The sequence below is a fragment of the Calcarisporiella thermophila genome, assembly GCF_041956535.1.
Source record: "Calcarisporiella thermophila strain CBS 279.70 unplaced genomic scaffold VTP21scaffold_22, whole genome shotgun sequence".
In the NCBI taxonomy this organism is placed as follows: domain Eukaryota; kingdom Fungi; phylum Calcarisporiellomycota; class Calcarisporiellomycetes; order Calcarisporiellales; family Calcarisporiellaceae; genus Calcarisporiella; species Calcarisporiella thermophila.
This window is the reverse complement of record NW_027192212.1, coordinates 245,418-263,906: the sequence shown is the minus strand read 5'-3', so window position 1 is coordinate 263,906 and position 18,489 is coordinate 245,418. Positions and strand designations below refer to the sequence as shown.

The following is an 18,489-nucleotide window of genomic DNA, read 5'->3' as shown; positions in this document are numbered from 1 at the left end:
GGTCAGATTAGTTTTGATCCACAGTGCTCTCTATACAACAATCGGTCTACAGCGATGTCGGTCTATAACTCCATATTCCAGACATTCCATGGCATCCGAGGTAATCCATCGATTTTACCCTCCAGGCGGGTCACTTGTACTTACGGTTGATCTGTAGAGTATTTAAGTCCTGTGCTCAAGAATTCCAAATTCAAGGAGACGGGCTGCGTCACTCCTGAGGAGTTTGTTGCGGCAGGCGATTTTCTTGTTTACAAGTGCCCGACATGGAGCTGGTAAGGATTTTGTGTATATTTGTGCGGTTTGGATCGAGGGCAGGATGGGCGTGTGGCTGTGTGCAGATGAAAGATCCTAAGACGAGTGCCTTTTTTTTACCTGAAGGGAAAAGGGCGAAGCTAAGAAAAGAAGAGATTACCTCCCCCCCGAAAAGCAGTTCTTGGTGACACGAAATGGTAAGCACTTTATGGGTCCCTCCCCATTCTTTGCCTCTTGTCTCATCCATGAGCACATCTGTCCCCAAAATAGTGCCATGTCTTAAACGGGTACGCCAAATGGAGTACACTGATGAGGATGCCGAGACGCAGCTTGAAGCAGAAGATGGCGCGGATTCCTGGCTCTTCACACATAGCTCTCGCACGACTTCCAACATAGAAGAGCTCGCTCAGAACATCGACGAGGAGGAGGAGGACCGAGCCGTAGAGCATGCAGCCGCACAGATGCGGCACCTTCAGATCCATAGCGAGGACGGTCCTACGGACGAGGTGGAGGAGGAAATTCCAGATATGGACGACATTCCCGATATTGGGGATGACGAGGATGTGGGGGCGATGGAGGAGAATGATCCGGTAACCATAACAATAGGGACGGGGCATATTTTGGCTTGCTAAACGATATTCTATAGGCGACGTTGCAAACAACGCAAATCCAGCCAGGCACAAGTGAAGAGGGTGCAAGAGGGTATGTATTTATCTGTTGCTTCGTTCTTCGACCTTTCTTTTGGGAACAGCGCCCTTACCCTTTCTTCCAATGCAGCGGAAATATACTTCAGGTGCGAACCTATGACGTGTTTATAACCTATGATAAATATTACCAGACGCCTCGCGTGTGGCTCTTTGGCTATGACGAAGTAAGTTTGTGATTGGAGATTTTGCTGCCATTCTCCTTCCTTCCTAACACTTTCTATCTCCACCGTTTCCTTCTATGTTTTCTCCCCCTTCTTTCCTCAACTCCCTTAGCACCGAAGACCTCTCACCTCGGCTCAGATCTTTGAAGATGTCTCCCAGGACTATGCCAAAAAGACGGTGACCATCGAGTCGCACCCCCATCTTAACATGTCGCTGGCAAGTATCCACCCATGCCGCCATGCGCAGGTGATGAAGAAGATCATCGAGAAACTCAACGAGGAGAGCGGCCAGAAAGGCGAGGAGGAGACAATACGCGTGGATCAATATATGATCATCTTCTTGAAATTCGTGTCGTCAGTGGTGCCCACCATCGATTACGACCATACAATTAGCGCTTGAAGAGCCCCCTGGTGTTTATCTATTAATTTTCTCTCTTTTTTTCCCTCTCATATACAGCTTTTCCATGTGATATTTCATCTTTTCCTTTTTTTTTCTTATTCATAATAAACCAGCCTTTCTCGATTCAAGACGAAGGGCCCCTTTCGAGATCAAAGTTTTCCCTATCGACCAACAAAAATTGACCGGGGGGGGTTTAAATCGAGAACGCCCTGCTTTTTCGTATATTGCTTATTTTTAGTACTGCTTTTTTTTCTTCCATTGCATTCCCTCCTCTAGAAACTCCAGCTATGTCGAACCCTAAGCAGAAGCAGCAACCCACCCAAAAAGTATGCCTTATCTGCATCGACGGGTGGGGGATTAACCCCGATCCGGAGGCCAAGGGCGATGCCGTCCGCGATGCGAAGACGCCGAACATGGACTACTTTGCTAAGGAGTATCCCTACACCACGATTTCCGCACACGGGCTCTCTGTCGGGCTGCCCGATGGACTCATGGGAAACTCGGAAGTGGGGCATCTCAATATTGGAGCGGGAAGAGTGGTATACCAGGTAAAGTGCAGCGCGATCTCGAGCTCTCGCTGGGGAGGAGGGAGGGCAGCGGGGCACAGTGGTGGGAGGGGGGGAGAGAGAGGGCTAGGTACTGACGGCTCTTCTACGATAGGATATTGTTCGGATTGATATGGCGGTCAAGAACAAGGAATTTGGCAATCTGAAGGCGATCAAGGACGCGTTCGAGCGGGCCAAATCAGGGAATGGGCGCTTCCACCTCCTTGGCCTTGTCAGCGATGGCGGAGTCCATTCTCACATTAATCATCTCTTCTCATTGCTCGAGGCTGCCAAGGAAGCTGGCGTCCCCAAGACGTTTGTGCAGTTCTTCGGCGATGGGCGCGACACGGATCCGAAGTCGGGCGCCGGATATATGGAGCAGCTGCTGAAGAAGACCAAGGAGATTGAGTACGGGAGCGTGGCCACGGTGATTGGGAGATACTATGCCATGGACCGGGATAAGCGGTGGGAGCGCGTGAAGGTGGCAGTGGATGCGTTGGTCAAGGGAGAGGGGGAGAAGACCGACGACGTGATCAAGGTGAGCTATCGTGTTGGGGGGGGTCTCTCTGCGTCCCCGGACTAAACCCGTTTGCGTTTCTCGCCCCCATGCAGACCATCCGCGAGCGTTATGAGAAGGACGAATCCGACGAGTTCCTCAAGCCCATCGTGGTGGATGAGGAGGGCCGCATCCGTGAGGGCGACACGCTCTTCTTCTTCAACTTCCGGTCCGACCGCATGCGCCAGATCAACCAGACCCTCGGGATCACGCCGCGGCCATTTGAGGTCGACGTGCCCGCCGACATCCACATCACGACCATGACCAAGTACAAGGCGGACTTCCCATTCCCGGTGGCGTTCCCGCCGCAGACCATGGACAACGTGCTGGCGGAGTGGCTCTCGAAGAACGACATCCGGCAGTGCCACGTGGCCGAGACCGAGAAGTACGCCCACGTCACCTTCTTCTTCAACGGAGGCGTGGAGAAACAGTTTGCCGGGGAGCACCGCGACCTCATCCCGTCGCCCAAGGTGGCCACCTACGACCTCAAGCCCGAGATGAGCGCGATCGAGGTGGCGCAGAAGGTGGCCGAGGAAGTGGCGACCGGGGAGTATCCCTTCGTGATGTGCAACTTCGCCAACCCGGACATGGTCGGCCACACGGGCAAGTACGAGGCCGCTGTGAAGGCGGTGGAGACCACGGACGAGGGCTTCGGCATCATCTATGAGGCCTGCAAGAAGCACGGGTACATCCTGGCCATCACCTCGGACCATGGCAACGCCGAAGTGATGATCAACGAGAACGGGCCGCACACGGCCCACACTTGCAACCCCGGTGAGTACTGATTCCTCCTTTGCCTCCCTACCCTCTCCCTAAACCCTCCGTCTGCCCGTAGTTCCATTTGTCATCACCAGCAAGCAGCACAAGTTTGTCGAGAAGAAGGTTGGCGCCCTGTGCGATGTGGCGCCCACGCTCCTCCGCGTGATGGGGGTCGATGTGCCCGAGGAGATGACAGGTGTCAGCCTGCTTGAAGCCTAGAAAATCTATTTACATATAGCGGATGCATAGAGTTTTTTTTTTGTGTTCTGTTTTAATTTTTTTATTGTTAAAAATACCTCCATGCAAAATGAAATCTTTAGTTTTTTTTTTTTTAAAAAAAACATGGCAAGACATTGGCAAAGGGATACATTACCATGCAAAGATGGCGCCGCGTCATAGACGGAAGGGGCATGTATTAGAAAATTAACAGACATTAGACGTGGTCAAAACATATATATTATAAAGTGCAACAGCAACGAGACCAAAAAAAAAGAGACGGATATCGTTCTATCATTAGGTGGGTAATCAAGAAAAAGCGAAAGATATTTAAAAAAAAAATACAAAATTACAGCTGGTATGTAGAGTAGTATAGTATGGAGGTGGGGGGGTGAGGCCCCCCCCCCCCCGAGAAGGCCAGGGTCAGCTCGGAGAGAGCCAGGGGTGGGCCAGGATGGCGCCAGTCTTGAGCCGGCGGGCGGGGGTGGGCTGCAGGATCTGGTCGATCAGCTCCCGGACGCTCTCATCGCCTCGGTGGGAAGGGAGGGGCGCGTACTCGCCGCGAGCAATGCGGTGGAGCATGCCGCGCTGGCCGGTGGCGGCGTCCGCCTCGAACGGCAGCCTCCCCACGATGAGGGCGTAGAGGACGACGCCCATGCTCCAGGCGTCGGTCTCGCGGCCGTCGTACGCCCGGCCCACGACGATCTCCGGCGCGGCATACTCCTCCGAGCCACAGCGCGCGGTCAGGTACGGCCGGGAGGGGTCGAAGCGGGTGGCTAGGCCGAAGTCGGTGAGCTTCGTCTGCACGGCGTGGAGCGGGCAGGAGAGCGGGTCGGCGGTGAGCAGCACGTTCTCAAGCTTGAGGTCGCGGTGCACCACGCCATGGTCGTGGAGGTAGTCGACCGCTTGCGCGAGCCCGCGGAAAATGTGCCGCTGGATGGCGGGGGTCAGCTCTTGGTGACGGTGGGCGACGAGGTCGAACAGCTCGCCGCCCAGGGCGGGCTCGAGCACCAAGAAGAAGCAGGGCGCGTCGTCCTTTTCCGAGGTCATCGGCAGCGGCTGCTCCTCCAGGTGGTAGAGCTGAATGATGTTCGGGTGCCGGAGCGTCCGCAGCAGCTCCAGCTCGTGGTGGAGCGTGAGCCGGGCCTCGGAGTTGCGTCGCACCATTTTCAGGGCCACGCTCGGCTGCCCCTCGCTCCGGCCCAGATCCACAGCCAGCTTTACCGTCGAGAAGGAGCCTTCGCCCAGCGTGCTCAGGATCCTGAACCTTCCCCGCACCATCTCCCCGCCCTCCGCGTCTTGCTGCTGCTCGCCGGGAGGAGACTCGGGCGGCGGCGAGGGGAGGGCCTGCGACGGCTTTTGCTGCCGCGGCCGGGCCACGGGCAGCGAAGGGGTCCAGGGGGTGGCGAGGCCAGGGTCGCCTCTTGACAATGCTTCGGTACGAAGGGGGGGAGGCGAACGGGTGGGTTTGGAATGGGTGCGATCAGACTGCGAGTCCATTGAGCCCCTTGGCAAGCGATGGAGAGAGAGCTTAGGATGAAGAGAGAGAGAAAGAGAGAGAGAAAGAGAGAAAGGCGGCCAAGCTAGGCTAAGCGGCCAGGATAATGCAGCGGCGATGGGGGCAGAGATAGAGAGATGCAATCGCACCAGAGCGGCGAGAATTCATCCGCGGCCAATGCAGAGAAAAAGCGGGCACAGGGGGGAAAGTTGCCAACTCACACCCGCATAAGGGGAGTGTTTGGGCGGCTGAAGGGGATAAAAAAGGAAAGCGAGGCAGAGCAGCCAGAGGGCGGGCGAGCAATGCGGTTGCGCGGGCGGGCGGCGAGAGCAAGAGGGAGAGCCTCGGTTCACTCCTGGCCTGATGTGACGGGCGAACAAAGACACCGCGCCGAAGCTACAGGAAACCACACACAAAGACAAGAGTTTAAAAAAATTTTTTTGTTTTCGAGTTGGGCCTTGGGTTGATTTTCCAGGCCAGCTTCCGACAGCTTCCCTGCCCGGGCCACTCGCAGGGCCGCAGTCCATAAACGTCAAGGAGCACTAGCTTCCAAGTTGGGATGCATGTGTCACACTTATGAAGATAACTTTATAAAGAAACAAGCTGGGAAATCGCGCACAAATCAAGCCCCGACCAGCACAACCTTGCATTAATGAGTTCTCCCCCTGACTCACGGGCCGTCGGGCGGCTCACTTCAACCACTTGTTGAGGAGCTTCGACACCTTGCCCTTCTTCTCCCCCCCGCCCTCGCCGAACTCGCCCAAGTGCGGCGACGGCGGCGCGGACAACGGCCTCTCGCCCGCCCCTCGGCCGCGCGGGCCAAGGCCCTCCGCGCCAGCAAGTTTACTAAGCTGTACACTGCTGACCGACAGCCGGGGGGGCCTCGTGCTCCGAGTCACGTCCTGTGGCTCCATCGGGGGCGGCTGTGGCGCCTGCCATGACTTCTTCTCCTTCTTCTTGCCCTGCTTCTGCTGAGAGGGCGGCCGCGGCTCGGCAATGGGCGGCGGGGGCGGCTGCGCGGGCTGCGGCGGAGGCGGGATGCCCCGGTGGAGCCAGGAGAGATCCTCCATGAACTGCCGCGGCGTCCAGACGTGGGTGGCCCCCAGCAGCACGTCCCGCCCGTGCTGCCTCGCCGCCTCGTACACCGACCGCATCTCCGAGTAGGTCACCCCGCCGATCACGAACACCATCACCCTCGGCCCCGTGGCGGGCGCCCCCGCCGAGCTCCCGCTGGACCCGGGGCCGCCGCCGCCGCTGCTGCTTTCGGGCCCCCCCGGCGAGGACGGGTGCGAGCCCTTCTTGTGCCACGCGGGCCGCGTGGTCCGCAGCGAGGTCACGGCAGGCTTGGCCGGCGCCTCCGCCGCCTTCGGCTCCTCCCTGACGGGCGGAAAGAGGTCGGCGTCCAGCGTGCCCCGGATGTGGCTCTCGACCACCTTCTTCAGCACCGGCACATAGCGCGACAGCTCGTACGCGGCCTCCTCCTTCCCCTCCAGGCCACCCCCCGCCCTCTTCAGCTTGCCTGCCAGCCGGTTCCACCCCCACGTGTCCCACAAGCCATCCCGCTCCACGCGGGAGAGGGGTGGGCCCAGTAGAGAGAGATTTTGGATGGCATTCTGCCGATGCGCAGCTATGCGGGCGTGCTGCATCAGCTTGGCGCGGTCGTCGGCGTCGATGGAGTCGCCACGGGCGGAAAAGTAGATCATGAGGAGGCGAAGCTTGTCCTCCGGGCTACGTTGTCCCCAAAGGAGGAGGGTGGGAAGGAAAAAAGAATAAAATGAACACATCAGCAATGAAGAGCACGGGCTGTGGAAAGTAGAAGCGACCGCTGCTTACTCGATGAAGGCGCTGTCCAGCACCGACAGTATGTCCAGCATCAGCGTTTTGGGGGCGTCTCCCTCGGGAGTTTCCCCGGTGGCGATGTTCTGCTCGATCGCCCCCACCTCCGCCAGCCTTTTCCGATTGAATTGCCCCATGCACTCCTGCGCCAGGGAGATGTGCGCGGAGAACTTGGCCTTAGACTCTTGGTACTGGGGCAGCTCGGTCAGGATTTGCTTCATATCCTTCAGGTTGGCGGCCTGGTTTTGGCCCTGCAGCTGGTGCGCGCGGCTCCCCCCGAGGAACTGGGAGAAGCGGTTGGCCAGCTCCTGTGTGCAGTCAGCGATGTGCATGTGCCTAAACTGGGTGTAGATCTCGTCCGTCTCGGAGAGGACGAGTTCACTCTGAGTGGATTGCCCGTCGGCTGCAGTATAGGTATAAGTGAAGCGCTTCCCATCCTCCAAGTTCAGCAGATCATTGGCCATGGCCTGATAGGTGAACTCGTGGAGAAGCGGCGCCACGGCGTCTATGGATCGGTCAACGACGATCAGTGTGGGGCGGTCTGGGGCACTCTGCAGATAAGAAGAAATGGGAAAAGCATCCGTCCGTTAAGCATGGATTTAGGCGATTGATTTTTTTTTCTGGGGAGTCGAAAAGCATCGCTATCAAATAAAAACCTACTCTGCGATCCGCACGGAATTGATTATCTATTTCGATTTGCACCTGGTCCGCAAGCTGGTGTGCAATAGCTCTTCTTGTCCGGGGCCGGTAATACTTCACCACCGGGCATTCATCCAGGGCAACGCATACAGAAGCAAGCTACAGATCCAATGGGAAAAAGAAGACAGAATGATCGCACCGCTGCACTACCCCCAGACAAGGAGGGGGGGGGGACTCACCTTCTTCGCCATCCTCTGCACCTCCTCTTCGACCCGCCATTCCTCCACTGGTGAGTACATCACAAAAAAGCTCAGCGGCATATCCAGCGAAAAGACCCGCTCCTCCACCGCCAAAAAGTCGGTGTGGATTTCCTTCAGGCTCAACACGTAGCGATCAGCGGCCGCCTTTTTCAACAGCTGGTTAAGCACGCCGTAATGCTGCTCATTGAGCGATGATGTGAAGAGCAGATGCGCCGCTGCGTATTTGCTCTGCGAAGGAGGCGAAAAGTCGTTAACAAAACGCGTGATGCTCTCGACCGAGGGCGTCAGGAGATAAAGAGCCTCCAAGTCAGGATAGGGATTGCGGGGACGCTCGAGATTTTCAACCACTGTAGAGACATTGGCCGCGATCCGATGGCGGGAGAAGTAGAGAGCAGGTGGGGGTAAGAGATGAGGAGATGAGTGTGCGCTCTGCACCGGGCCGAGAGAGCAAGAACTTACGCGTCACATTCTCTTCCAGAATGTCGTACATATTACACACGGCAGAGAGAAATCGCAGGGCGCGTGCATCCGCAACCACCACCCGGTATCCTCTTGAAGTCTTTAGGCTTCGTACATTGTCTAGGAATCCTAACGCATCAAGCAGAGAGAGTCAGGACGAGGGAAATGAGGAGAAGGATGCGCCATCGCTCCCCCTGGCTTACTTTGTTTGAGGAGAATGGGTAGGGATGTCATCGAGGTGAGCGCGAAACCATCCGATGATGGAGAAGATCTGCGACGAGAACAGCAGAGAGTCTCGTTTCCATAAAAGTGCAGAGCCGTCGTGAACAGTCTCCCCCCCGTTTCAAATTGGAAAAGGGCTGGGCTAGGCTGGGCCGGGGGGAAGGTCAAATCGGATTTCGGAGGGAGGATGGCTTGCCTGACAAGTCTACCGATTGTGGTCCAATTTTATTTGGATGATTTTTCTAGCTCAGGTCGAATAAGTCATAATTGAGAGGGAAGGGCCTCGATAGTTGAGGTAGAGGAGAAAAAATAAAATAAAATAAAATATGAGATGGAAACAAAATAGAACAGAATAGAGGCAGGAAATAAAATATTTACATATATAAATAAGAATACAGAATCAGGGATTCAAGTGATAAAATCAAATAAAAAAGGAGAAAATCAAAAGCGGAAAAATAAAAAAGCATACAGAGTATATGTATATATCAAAGTCTATCTGGTTAAATTTTTTTTTGGGTGAGCTCAAGAGCTCGCAAATTGTTCGGAGTCCACCATCCTCGCCATCGAAAGCGGTTGCCCAAACCCGCCGCCTCCCTCACCGGACCCTACAGCTCGATTGTAGTAGGAAGCCTGGCCTCTCATTGGATCCAGCTGGCCCGGCGACGGTGGTAATCGGCCGTATGGCTGCTGCTGCTGCTGCTGCTGTTGCTGTTGTTGCGGTTGTTGGGGGCTCTGGTGCTGATGCTGAGGCTGGTGCTGGTGCTGGTGGTGGTGCTGCCGCTGTTGGTGCTGTTGGTGCTGTTGGTGCTGTTGGTGCTGTTGTTGCTGATGCAGCTGTGCAAGGTAGGTGTCCCATTCCTCTTGGTTAAGGCTCACAGGGACGCCAAGAAATGCTGAGGCAAGGGGGTTGAAGCTGGAGGCCATTGGCTGTCGGGGAATCATATTGATAGCGCTGGAGGGAATAGGGATGTTGGTTATATTGGGCGGAGCACCATTGACCACGGGCTGCGGTCGTCTCTCCTCGGCCCTCATGGGCTGCCCTTCGGATGCCAAGTCTCGGGTTCGGAGCCCGCGAGAGAAGGACCCCTCCCAAGGCATCGGACTCGCGGGGGTGGACGAGGGGTGCATGATCCCCCTGGCTCCCTCGTATCCATGGCCAGGGTGCATTCCGTTCGGCGTGATGGAGGCGAGGCCGCCATTTCCGCCCAAGTGCATGGGCGGGGGGAGGAGGGGCGTGACCGGGGCAACACACATGCGCGCCTTCGGGGAGTGGGTCGAGTCGGTGGACACGGCGGCTCCCCACGCGATCTCCTGCAGCGAGGGCGAGGAGGTCTGCGAGGAGTTGATCACACCCCCTACCGGGGCAAAGTCGCCGGGCCGGGCGTGGGCCAAGGAGGTAGAGGAGGAGGAGGAGGCGGGGGAGAGTTCGGAAGCAGCGGGGAAGGCGGCCGAAGCATGGGGCGTCGCCGCGTTGGAGTGCGGAAGCGGGGGGCTTTTCTTCCTCACCTCTTGTACAAAGCCCAGCACGTCCACCTTCAGCTCGTAGATCCCCACCAGCGATCCGAGGATGTTGTGCGACCGGCGGGCAGCCGCCCAGGTGGATTTCAGCACAGCGCACGCCTTGATCACCTTGGCGGCATCCATCTTGGCCTGGGCCGCCACGGCCGCATCCGTCGCGGTGGCATTGGTGATGTGGATCACGCCCGCCGTAAACAGACAGTAGCATCCGATCGGAAAGAGGAAACGCAGGATGTCCGCGTCGCTCAGCACGTTGGCGATGTCGACGATGGCGTTGGCGGCCTCGCTGCATATCTTGAGCGATGGGTAGGACGAGGGGGAGACGAGCTGGTTGGGGCCGGGGATGAATGGCCGATGCAGCAGGATCACGATCGTGTGGTACAGCAGGTGGAGCAGGGGGACGGGCGGGCAGATCTTTTCCTCCACGGGTGCATCCACACGGAACTGCAGGTGGGGGGGCAGCGCGCGATACCAGGACACCAGCGAGTTATGCAGCGAGGAGATCAGGGTGCTCGGGTTGTGGGACAAGGCGCCGTTGCGTATTGCGTCCAGCGAGTAGATGCTGTGCAACACTTTGCTGAGGATCTGGCTCAGCGTCACCACATAGTTGAAGTCGCCGATGATCCGGCCCTCCTCCTTGTCCTCGAGCGGCAGCGGGACGTCGAAATCGTGCACGCCAATGAATGGGGGATGGCCGAACTGCGCACTCATGTACTGGTCCATCACAAAGCAGCACCAGAAGACGCGTCGACGGATCTCCTTCTCCTCCACCGAGACGTTCCAGCTGGTACAGTTACGGTAGATGCCAAGGTCATAGGCCATCCGAAGCGCCTACATTGCGTAACATACAATAGTGGGAGAAAAGAGAGGGAAAGAGAGAGAGAGGGAGGGGAGGGGGGGGGGAGGAAATTCCTATTAGGGGCGCCTGGTTCATCACATCAACTACAACAACCGGAGGAGGGGGCAACATTACCATTCCGCCATATAACCAAGCCCGGCTGCAACGATTTCCGCCGTCCTCATAGAAGGCCAAGAGGAGGAGCGCTTGCACGGTCGACAGCCGCGACATGTCGTAATCGCTATCCAGCAAAAGTTTGGCGCGCAAGAAGAACAGCTCGCCCGCCGTTTCGCCCACCTCGGGGTTAGAGCGCACGCGGGGGTCGTCCGTGTATCGGGAGGCAATGGCGTACATGGCGTTCAGCAGGATGTGCGAGGGCTGCTCCGAGGACTCGCCGTTCATGGCACGCTGCAGACTGGGGATATGGATCACGGGGAAGCAGGCGTGCACGTGGTTGAGGTAGAGCTGGAACAGCTTGCGCGACAGATCCTCCGGCGGGAGACCCAGGGCGTCGATCGGCAGCGGCTCGCTGAGGCCGCTGGGCGTGAAGTGGATTTTGTTGGGCTCGTTTTCGGAGGGGCGGGCGGTGTAGCGTGTGCGACTGTGGAAGGTGCCGTTCTGGAAGGTGGGCAGATTCTGCAGCAGATAGAAGCCCGAGCTCTTGCCTATGTATCGCATCTGCCCACTGTCCTCGAGCACCAGTTGGCCGACGGCATTGTCCGCCTCCCCCGAGTCGTCGGGTTGCTGCTTGGCGGTTGCCGAGGACTCCTCGGTCTGGCTGGTGGTCGACAATGAGCGATCAGGGGTGGGCGATGCATCGCCCACATCCCTTGACTGAGAGCCAGCCCCAGCCTCGGACGCCCCCAGCGTCCCCTGATTTCTCCGCATGTATCGTACTGAAATCTGCTCGCCCCCTGGGGTTTGCAGAGGTTTCCCCAGCTCTTCGAGCAGGGACTGTAGCCTTGGATCGGACGCCTGGCCATGGCTGGGAGCCGAGTCGGACATTCTGCCGATCATCTCCGCAATCCGTTGCAGTCGGTTCTCAATCGCCTCTAGGTAGCCTTTGGGCGGGCCGCGTTTCTTTGTAATGTCCATGTAGGTGCACGTGATGCCGCCAAGCTCGCAGTTGGCGCAAATGGGGGTGCCGCCATCGCACTTGACCTTTTTCCGGCGGCAGCCTAAGGAATGGCAAGTAGAGTAGGCAAATGAATGTCAACATGAATGGGCTCCCTCCGGAGAACACTGCAGAAACAAAGAGATCAATTTCAGAACCCACCATCGCAAGCCCGGCTTGCTCTCTGCCGTTTTAATTCGTTTGGCATGAGATTGTAGATGAAGTGTCACACTCTGGGCAGCGTTTGTCGATCTTGGGTCGATGCAGGGAAAAAGAGAGAAGAAACCGGGAGAAATAATCAAAATGGGTTTCTTCACTTTTTTGAATAAATACCAAAGCTTTAACTTTCGACAGTCTCTGACTTTCAAATTCACGATTATGGACACTCTGGTGAGAAATCTTTTTGCCGGGCCGGAGAGATTCGTCGTGTTGACAAATCTCTCCCCGCTGGAATCCTCGCCGAAGTAGTTTCCATAGAGCGTAGTGTCCATGGAAAAGATAATCCGATTGTGCCCTTCTTGGCTCCTCTGCTGCCGAATCGTTGCCCCCCTTGCTTATCGCTTCGGGCGTTATAAATGTCGATTTGCGTGCTTGGGCAGCATAATACAAACAGACAAATGCGAGATGACGCACGCACTCCCCCTCCCTCCCCCCAACCAGATACGGCTGGGCGTTGGGCAAGCGAAGCCCCCGCCGCTGGCATCTGAACACTAGCAGCATGGCTGCGGCATCCCCTTGGAGCGTCCGCAGTATCGGCTCATCTCCTTCCAGTCTCCAAGGTTCGCTATGGATTGAAGGCTCCAGCGCAGCTGTTCCTGGCCTCCCCTCTCCTCTTGTCTTCTCTCTCCTTCCTCTTGGGTCTTCGTTCCCTTGCAGCGCTCCAACTTATCCATATCAATTTTAGAAGAGTGACACAGTTTTGAAATCGGCCTAGTTTTTCCCAACCTCCAGTTTTGCTCCTCCTCGCCCTGTATAGACTACCAGTGGCACGCGCTTGTATCACGGTCTCAAACAACAAGGTCGCTCTCCAGGCTTCCGGTTCACCCTCATCTTCCAGTGTTAAACCCGAAGCATCAAATAGTGTTTTGCATCGATATTAATTGATGTAACGCTTGCTCGCGGCCCATTGTGCCCTTAGTTTGCGAGCTTGGGGGAGGGGGGGATAGCGCCTCCACATCTGAAATCCATCTTATATCATAAAGCTGACACTTTCCATTCTCTGCATGGAAATTATTTTCCAGAGATGCTTTTCTTGTCCAAACAATGAATAAAAAAAAATCAGCTAAAACTCCTTTAGTGGGACTCCAACTAAAACAGGTTTGTAAGCAATCAATCCAATAATAAATATTACAAAAAAAAAGAAGCAATCGCTCAAAGACTGGTTAAGATTTTTACAACGCTTTTCAATTAAGAACAAGGAACGGCTTTCTACGCTGGCGAGAACAAGCCCTCCTTATACTAGTCCATCGTACAGACTCAGCGCCTGCACGATGCTCGGGTCTTGCTTCGAGCCCTCCTTGAACTCCTCGAGGCTGAGCTTCCCGTCATGATTCTATCGAGGAACAAAAACAAGGCGATCAGAGAAAGCAGAACCCAGAGGCAGAGGTGAATCACTCACTGTATCCATCAGGTTAAAGATCTTTTTCACGCGTTTCTCGGGTGTGTCCTCGTCGTCCGGCAGCTTCACCATGCTCCCCACCATCTTGTAAATGGCATCCACGATCTTCAGCATCTCATCCTGAGTGATATACCCGTCGTTGTCTATGTCGTAGAGCTGGAATGCCCCTAGAGCAGCAGAGAGAAGAGCGGGTTAACGCGGCCCAGTTCCACTAGATGTATGTGGCGAAGAGAGGAATTCCATTCTGATCCGCGCCTCCGGAGAGATGGAGGTACTTACACAGCAGCTTCTCCTCGAGTTTTCCTCTTGACGTCACCGACAATGCGCAAATGAACTCCTTGAAGTCGATTGTTCCGTTCTTGTTTTCGTCAAACACATCGAACACGTACTCGGCAAACTTGGAGGGGTCGCCGAACGGGAAAAACTGCTTGTAGATATTCTGGAACTCGGCTTTGTCGAGCTGGCCAGACGGGCAGTCCTTGAGGAAGCCCTTATACCTGGCGCCAAAAATAGGGTTGTACGATTAAGAACCTATTCTCAAAGAGGAAAGATTCGGAAAAAAAAAAAATCACAATACCATTGCTGGAGCTCCTTCTTGTCGACTACACGGAAGGCAGCAGGGCCGCGAAATAAGAAAAAGAATGGGTTTAGCAAGGGGATCATGGAGGGGGTCAAGCCCAAGGCAAGGCGCGCCTCACTGGCGAAGAATCATCCCTTGGGATGGGAAGCGACTTACAGTAGGTGCATTTTTGGAGCTCGCCCAGCTGCTCCGGTGTCAGTTTACTCTGCGCTTTGCCCATGATTGATTGTCCAGGTGCAGGAGATGAAGCGGGGGAGAGAGAAGAGAAAACGGGGGAGAAATGGTGAGCAGGAAAAAAGGAGGGCGGTAGAGGCCTCTTAAGAAAAGAAAAGAAATTTCCATAGGTTCAGAGTTAGGTTAGCCGGACGGGGGTTAGGTTGGGAAGCAGATCGGCCCTTCTCTGCGGAAGAATTGCGCATCTCCACCTGTCCTACCATAACCAGCAATTAATTAAGCGCTGGTTAGGAACGTGAGCAAAACACGCTCGCGGCAAGCCGCAGAGGCTATTGCACCAGCAAAGCGTGATTCCATCATTGTACGCCCGATCCCCCGCGATTGGAAGTCCTCTGCCCACTGCTCGCCGGTCACCGGGTAGGTTCAGCCTAAATCCTCGACGTCGACTCAGGCCTGCTAGGGCTTTCCCGCCCTCGATTCGTGCCCCTATGCGCGGGCCTCTCCATGCCTTGGCCATGGAAGGAAAGAATATTCGGAGAAGGCGAGCGCGCTTTCCTGGCGCGCCCTGAGTGGTCTGCTTGCGCGCCCACCGCCAACGGCCATTCCATCGCGCTTGGCGGATGGCGGCCGCGAGAATCGCCACGACTCAATGCATGCTCGCCCTCGTCCCAGTTCCACCCGCACACCCTGTGACTTGCCACCGAGGCCTCCCCGTCCTCCCCCCAAAAACTCTATTTGGTTGTCAAAATCGACCCGCACGACAAGCACCGGCCATAATGAGCTTTTGGCAGCTTGGCAGATTACTACCATGAACCATTACGGATTCCTCCCCTTTGCCTACCAAGGGGGACCCTACTTCTACCCTGGTGAATCTCCCACATCCCATTTGTCTCTAAATAAAAGCCCTTTGTAAATGCCCCTCTTCCATTATTCCAAGGGCCGACGGCGACTACTAAGCCTGCAGCCTCACAATGCGAGGGAGGAGAGGCCTCCTCCTCCGCAAAGGGGGATGGAGACCCCGGCGGAACAACGGCGGCAGCAGCACCGGCAGCAGCCGCTGCTGGCGCGGCTTCCACGGGTTGGCCTCTTTCGACAAAGCTTGATGGATCGCTATTCTGATGGCCTCTTTTCCTCCTGTAGCTATGTCGGCCAAAACCCCCGTCCTCACTTCCAAGAACGGCTTCCCTCTGCCCTACACGCACACCCCCTTAGCCCTCCACCCGCAAAGCGGGAGCCCGCCCATCGCGCTGCCGCTGCCCCCTCAACAGCACGGCTGGTTCGGCACCGGATATTCGACCAACGGCATCTTCGATATGCTGTTCAACTCGCCAAGCACAGCGGCACCGCACTTCGGGCCTGCGGTCGTGCACAGCGTGAGGTGTGGGTTTGTTCTTGTTATTGTGAAGCTCGGATCTGATCCGAGAGTGTGCCTTCCATAACCCCTTTGGCTTTTGATGGATCGCTAGCCCGGAGTCCCCTGATGCCCTGGCCCTGGCCGCGATGCACGGCCTCTCGACCAACGGCATATTCAATTCAGCCGTGAATTCTTTCCCTCGTTTTTACAATGCAGCGTAGGCTATCCCTCCCTCCTATTGTGTTATTTTCCCTGGCCACTTCAGAATGCTTACCTAAGCTTAATCTTCTTGCAAATTAGTTCGCACGGTGCCGTCGCCGTACCCCAGCCCTCACCTTATCCCATCTACCCGTCCCTCCCCACCGCCCCATACACGTATCGAGGTGCCTATCCCATCGAGGGGTACGCGCATCAGCTGTACAGCCATGGTGGACACCCCAACGGGTTCGCCAATAGAATGGATGGCGGCGGGATGCCTGGCGGCACGGTAGGCGAATTCCACGGAATGAGAGGGATGATGGTGCCGCAGCACGCCATGGTGGGATATGGCGCGGCATGGCCCAACGTGGCCGGGGAGATGGGAAGCTATAGGGGGACGGGCCCGGCCATGGGGGCGGGATTGGAGGGAGCGTATCCGGCGAGGACGAGAGCCGGCCACCCTCCGCATTACCCTTGACTTTCTATTCTTTGTTGTGAACTATCTCTGTACTGAGGTGCCTTAATAACCGTGTAGTTTATTTCTAAACTAGATACCCTTCTTACCAACCAAAAGCTGAAAAAAAAAATAACACAACGCCATAGATTTTACCCTAAAGAAAAGATATCTAATGCTCTTTTTCTCTTTTAAAAAAAAAATCCATATGTATATAGAACCGATATATATATATATTATATAAAAATACGTAAGATGAAGAGGAACCCTAATTCACAAGCCTAGTAGTAATACAACCTTGAACATTTATGTATGTATATAAAAATATGTATAATGTAATGTATAGCATGGATGTATAGTATGGATGTATAGAGGCGGACTTAGCGGCCACGCCCAGCTCCGCTTCCCGCCCGTGCCCGGGAACGGGAGGTGGCCGCGGCTGGTATGGGAGAGGCGGGCCCCTTGGACGAGTTCATCAGAGGCAGCCGTTTACGAGGATATTCCACCACTATCGTTGGAGAGAGGGAAAATGAGTCAACGCTCGCTTTTTCCATCCGAAAGAACACACTTACCAACACGCTTCTTGCGAAGATTGTCCTTGCAGCCATCGGAACAGAACCACACGTCTTGGCTCTGCACGAGCTCGTCGCTTAGTCCTTTCCTGCACTTCTGGTGGTAGGCCTTGGGACATCCCTCACATCGCACCAGCACGTTCCCCTTCCACGATTCCGTCTGCTGGCACTCGGCACAGTAGAGCTGGAGCACCGGCCGCTCCCGCTCCTCCACGCTCTCGTGCTCAAAGGCCCGCAGGTCCAGTCGGGGGAACTTGCACGCAAACCCGTAGCCCTTGTAGTCGCATCCGTGCTTGTTGCAGAGAGAGCGTTTCCCCCATGGGCCGGGGCGCCAGTTCACGCCCTCCGTGGTACCACAGTAGCGACACCAATCGATGGAAGAGCGGGTGAGCTGTTGGAACAGCGTGGGGGAGCGCGTGGGGCGAGGGGCGCAGGTCTCACCATGGGACTGCAAAGCATCAGGTATACTGGTGGCACTAGAGGCACTAGAGGCAGGAGGGGGGGCAGGGGTAAGTTGAGACAGCCGACGCTTACGAGGGGTGTAGCCCTTCTTCTTCGGCGGCGAGGATCGCGCTTGGTCCGTCATCTCGCCCTGGCTCTCCGGAGTGCGATTTTCCGCGGAGTAGTCCATGGGACAAGGCGGTTCGCCACTGGGACTTGTTGCTGCGGCACGAGTCGCATTGCTGGATGCACTGGCTGCCATCGCGTTGGGTAATGTGTGTGTGCCAAAGATGTCGTCCTCTTCCTCCTCGTCCTCATCCTCATCCTCAACTTCGGCTTCGTCCTCTTCTTCTTCGTCATCGTCGTCGTCGTCGTCCTCCTCTTCTTCTTCGATATCCTCATTCCCCATCACACTCCACGTCGCTGAAACCGGGGGCGTTATCCACCCAGCGTCTTCTCCAAACATCAGTTCGGAGAACGACAGCTTTCTCCTTTTGTTCGTGGGATTGTCCAGCAACCCTACCGATTCAAAGTCATACTCTCTCTCCGGCGTCGCCAGCCCTCCGTCTTTACACGCAATCCCCAATCCTATCGGCTTCCCCTTCTCCGGAAGGGCGGGTTCCTCCTCCACAAGCACGTCCTCCAAATCCTCGAACAGCCCCTCGCTCAGTGCCTCGCACGGGGAGAGGGGCGGCGTCACGGCAAGGTGCACCATATTTGGCATCGCGGGCGGAGGCGACAAAAAGACGTCCCGCCGCAGGAGGGGGGTGAAGGTGGGGGAGTCGAAGGAGATAGTGCTGTTGGAGAGGGTATGGTGAATCACCACGGGTGACGACGGGGACGGCGACGGAAAGGAAGACCACTGCACACGACACTGGGAACAGAGGAGGGTGTGCGGCTGAGGGACGGGCGAATGCTTTAATAGGCGGGAGAGCTTAGCATTGCAGCGAGAGCATAGGCGAGAGGTGGCCTTAGGGGCTTGGGAGGGAATGACGGCTGTGAGTTGCATTGTACCAACAGAAAAAAAAAAGAGAAGGAATGGAAAAACTATGAATGCTATAATGCCGCCTACTATTGACTCTATGTCATATATGAATGGAAAAAAAAAAAGAAGGGGC

At 56.1% G+C, this 18,489-nt stretch overlaps 9 protein-coding genes across 9 annotated transcripts; 4 read left to right on the top strand and 5 right to left on the bottom strand.

Moving 5' to 3' along the window:
• Positions 1–54: 54 nt before the first annotated feature.
• On the top strand, positions 55–1,520 carry VTP21DRAFT_5420 (uncharacterized protein; the record flags this gene model as incomplete). The annotated part of the gene is made up of 7 exons (XM_069395940.1): positions 55–100; positions 158–272; positions 379–449; positions 523–842; positions 899–954; positions 1,030–1,123; positions 1,233–1,520. 7 exons carry the CDS (start codon positions 55–57, stop codon positions 1,518–1,520), a joined length of 990 nt encoding a protein of 329 aa, XP_069247988.1.
• A 287-nt stretch (positions 1,521–1,807) lies between these two features.
• VTP21DRAFT_5419 (uncharacterized protein) lies at positions 1,808–3,599 on the top strand (the record flags this gene model as incomplete). The annotated part of the gene is made up of 4 exons (XM_069395938.1): positions 1,808–2,068; positions 2,181–2,603; positions 2,678–3,395; positions 3,457–3,599. The coding sequence occupies 4 exons, from the start codon at positions 1,808–1,810 to the stop codon at positions 3,597–3,599; spliced, it is 1,545 nt and encodes a 514-aa protein (XP_069247987.1).
• A 420-nt stretch (positions 3,600–4,019) lies between these two features.
• On the bottom strand, positions 4,020–5,096 carry VTP21DRAFT_5418 (uncharacterized protein; the record flags this gene model as incomplete). Its single annotated transcript, XM_069395937.1, has 1 exon — positions 4,020–5,096. The coding sequence occupies one exon, from the start codon at positions 5,094–5,096 to the stop codon at positions 4,020–4,022; it is 1,077 nt and encodes a 358-aa protein (XP_069247986.1).
• A 687-nt stretch (positions 5,097–5,783) lies between these two features.
• On the bottom strand, positions 5,784–8,522 carry VTP21DRAFT_5417 (uncharacterized protein; the record flags this gene model as incomplete). Its single annotated transcript, XM_069395936.1, has 6 exons — positions 5,784–6,822; positions 6,928–7,481; positions 7,591–7,728; positions 7,809–8,176; positions 8,289–8,417; positions 8,492–8,522. 6 exons carry the CDS (start codon positions 8,520–8,522, stop codon positions 5,784–5,786), a joined length of 2,259 nt encoding a protein of 752 aa, XP_069247985.1.
• A 510-nt stretch (positions 8,523–9,032) lies between these two features.
• VTP21DRAFT_5416 (uncharacterized protein) lies at positions 9,033–12,188 on the bottom strand (the record flags this gene model as incomplete). The annotated part of the gene is made up of 3 exons (XM_069395935.1): positions 9,033–10,859; positions 11,002–12,044; positions 12,143–12,188. The coding sequence occupies 3 exons, from the start codon at positions 12,186–12,188 to the stop codon at positions 9,033–9,035; spliced, it is 2,916 nt and encodes a 971-aa protein (XP_069247984.1).
• A 170-nt stretch (positions 12,189–12,358) lies between these two features.
• On the top strand, positions 12,359–13,043 carry VTP21DRAFT_5415 (uncharacterized protein; the record flags this gene model as incomplete). Its single annotated transcript, XM_069395934.1, has 3 exons — positions 12,359–12,444; positions 12,641–12,791; positions 12,957–13,043. 3 exons carry the CDS (start codon positions 12,359–12,361, stop codon positions 13,041–13,043), a joined length of 324 nt encoding a protein of 107 aa, XP_069247983.1.
• Positions 13,044–13,433: 390 nt separating this feature from the next.
• On the bottom strand, positions 13,434–14,398 carry VTP21DRAFT_5414 (uncharacterized protein; the record flags this gene model as incomplete). Its single annotated transcript, XM_069395933.1, has 5 exons — positions 13,434–13,532; positions 13,599–13,765; positions 13,878–14,095; positions 14,176–14,200; positions 14,335–14,398. The coding sequence occupies 5 exons, from the start codon at positions 14,396–14,398 to the stop codon at positions 13,434–13,436; spliced, it is 573 nt and encodes a 190-aa protein (XP_069247982.1).
• Positions 14,399–14,458: 60 nt separating this feature from the next.
• Positions 14,459–16,382, top strand: VTP21DRAFT_5413 (uncharacterized protein; the record flags this gene model as incomplete). The annotated part of the gene is made up of 6 exons (XM_069395932.1): positions 14,459–14,461; positions 14,813–15,218; positions 15,290–15,430; positions 15,493–15,736; positions 15,819–15,923; positions 16,007–16,382. The coding sequence occupies 6 exons, from the start codon at positions 14,459–14,461 to the stop codon at positions 16,380–16,382; spliced, it is 1,275 nt and encodes a 424-aa protein (XP_069247981.1).
• Positions 16,383–16,738: 356 nt separating this feature from the next.
• Positions 16,739–18,380, bottom strand: VTP21DRAFT_5412 (uncharacterized protein; the record flags this gene model as incomplete). Its single annotated transcript, XM_069395931.1, has 2 exons — positions 16,739–16,866; positions 16,931–18,380. The coding sequence occupies 2 exons, from the start codon at positions 18,378–18,380 to the stop codon at positions 16,739–16,741; spliced, it is 1,578 nt and encodes a 525-aa protein (XP_069247980.1).
• Between the last annotated feature and the right edge of the window lie 109 nt (positions 18,381–18,489).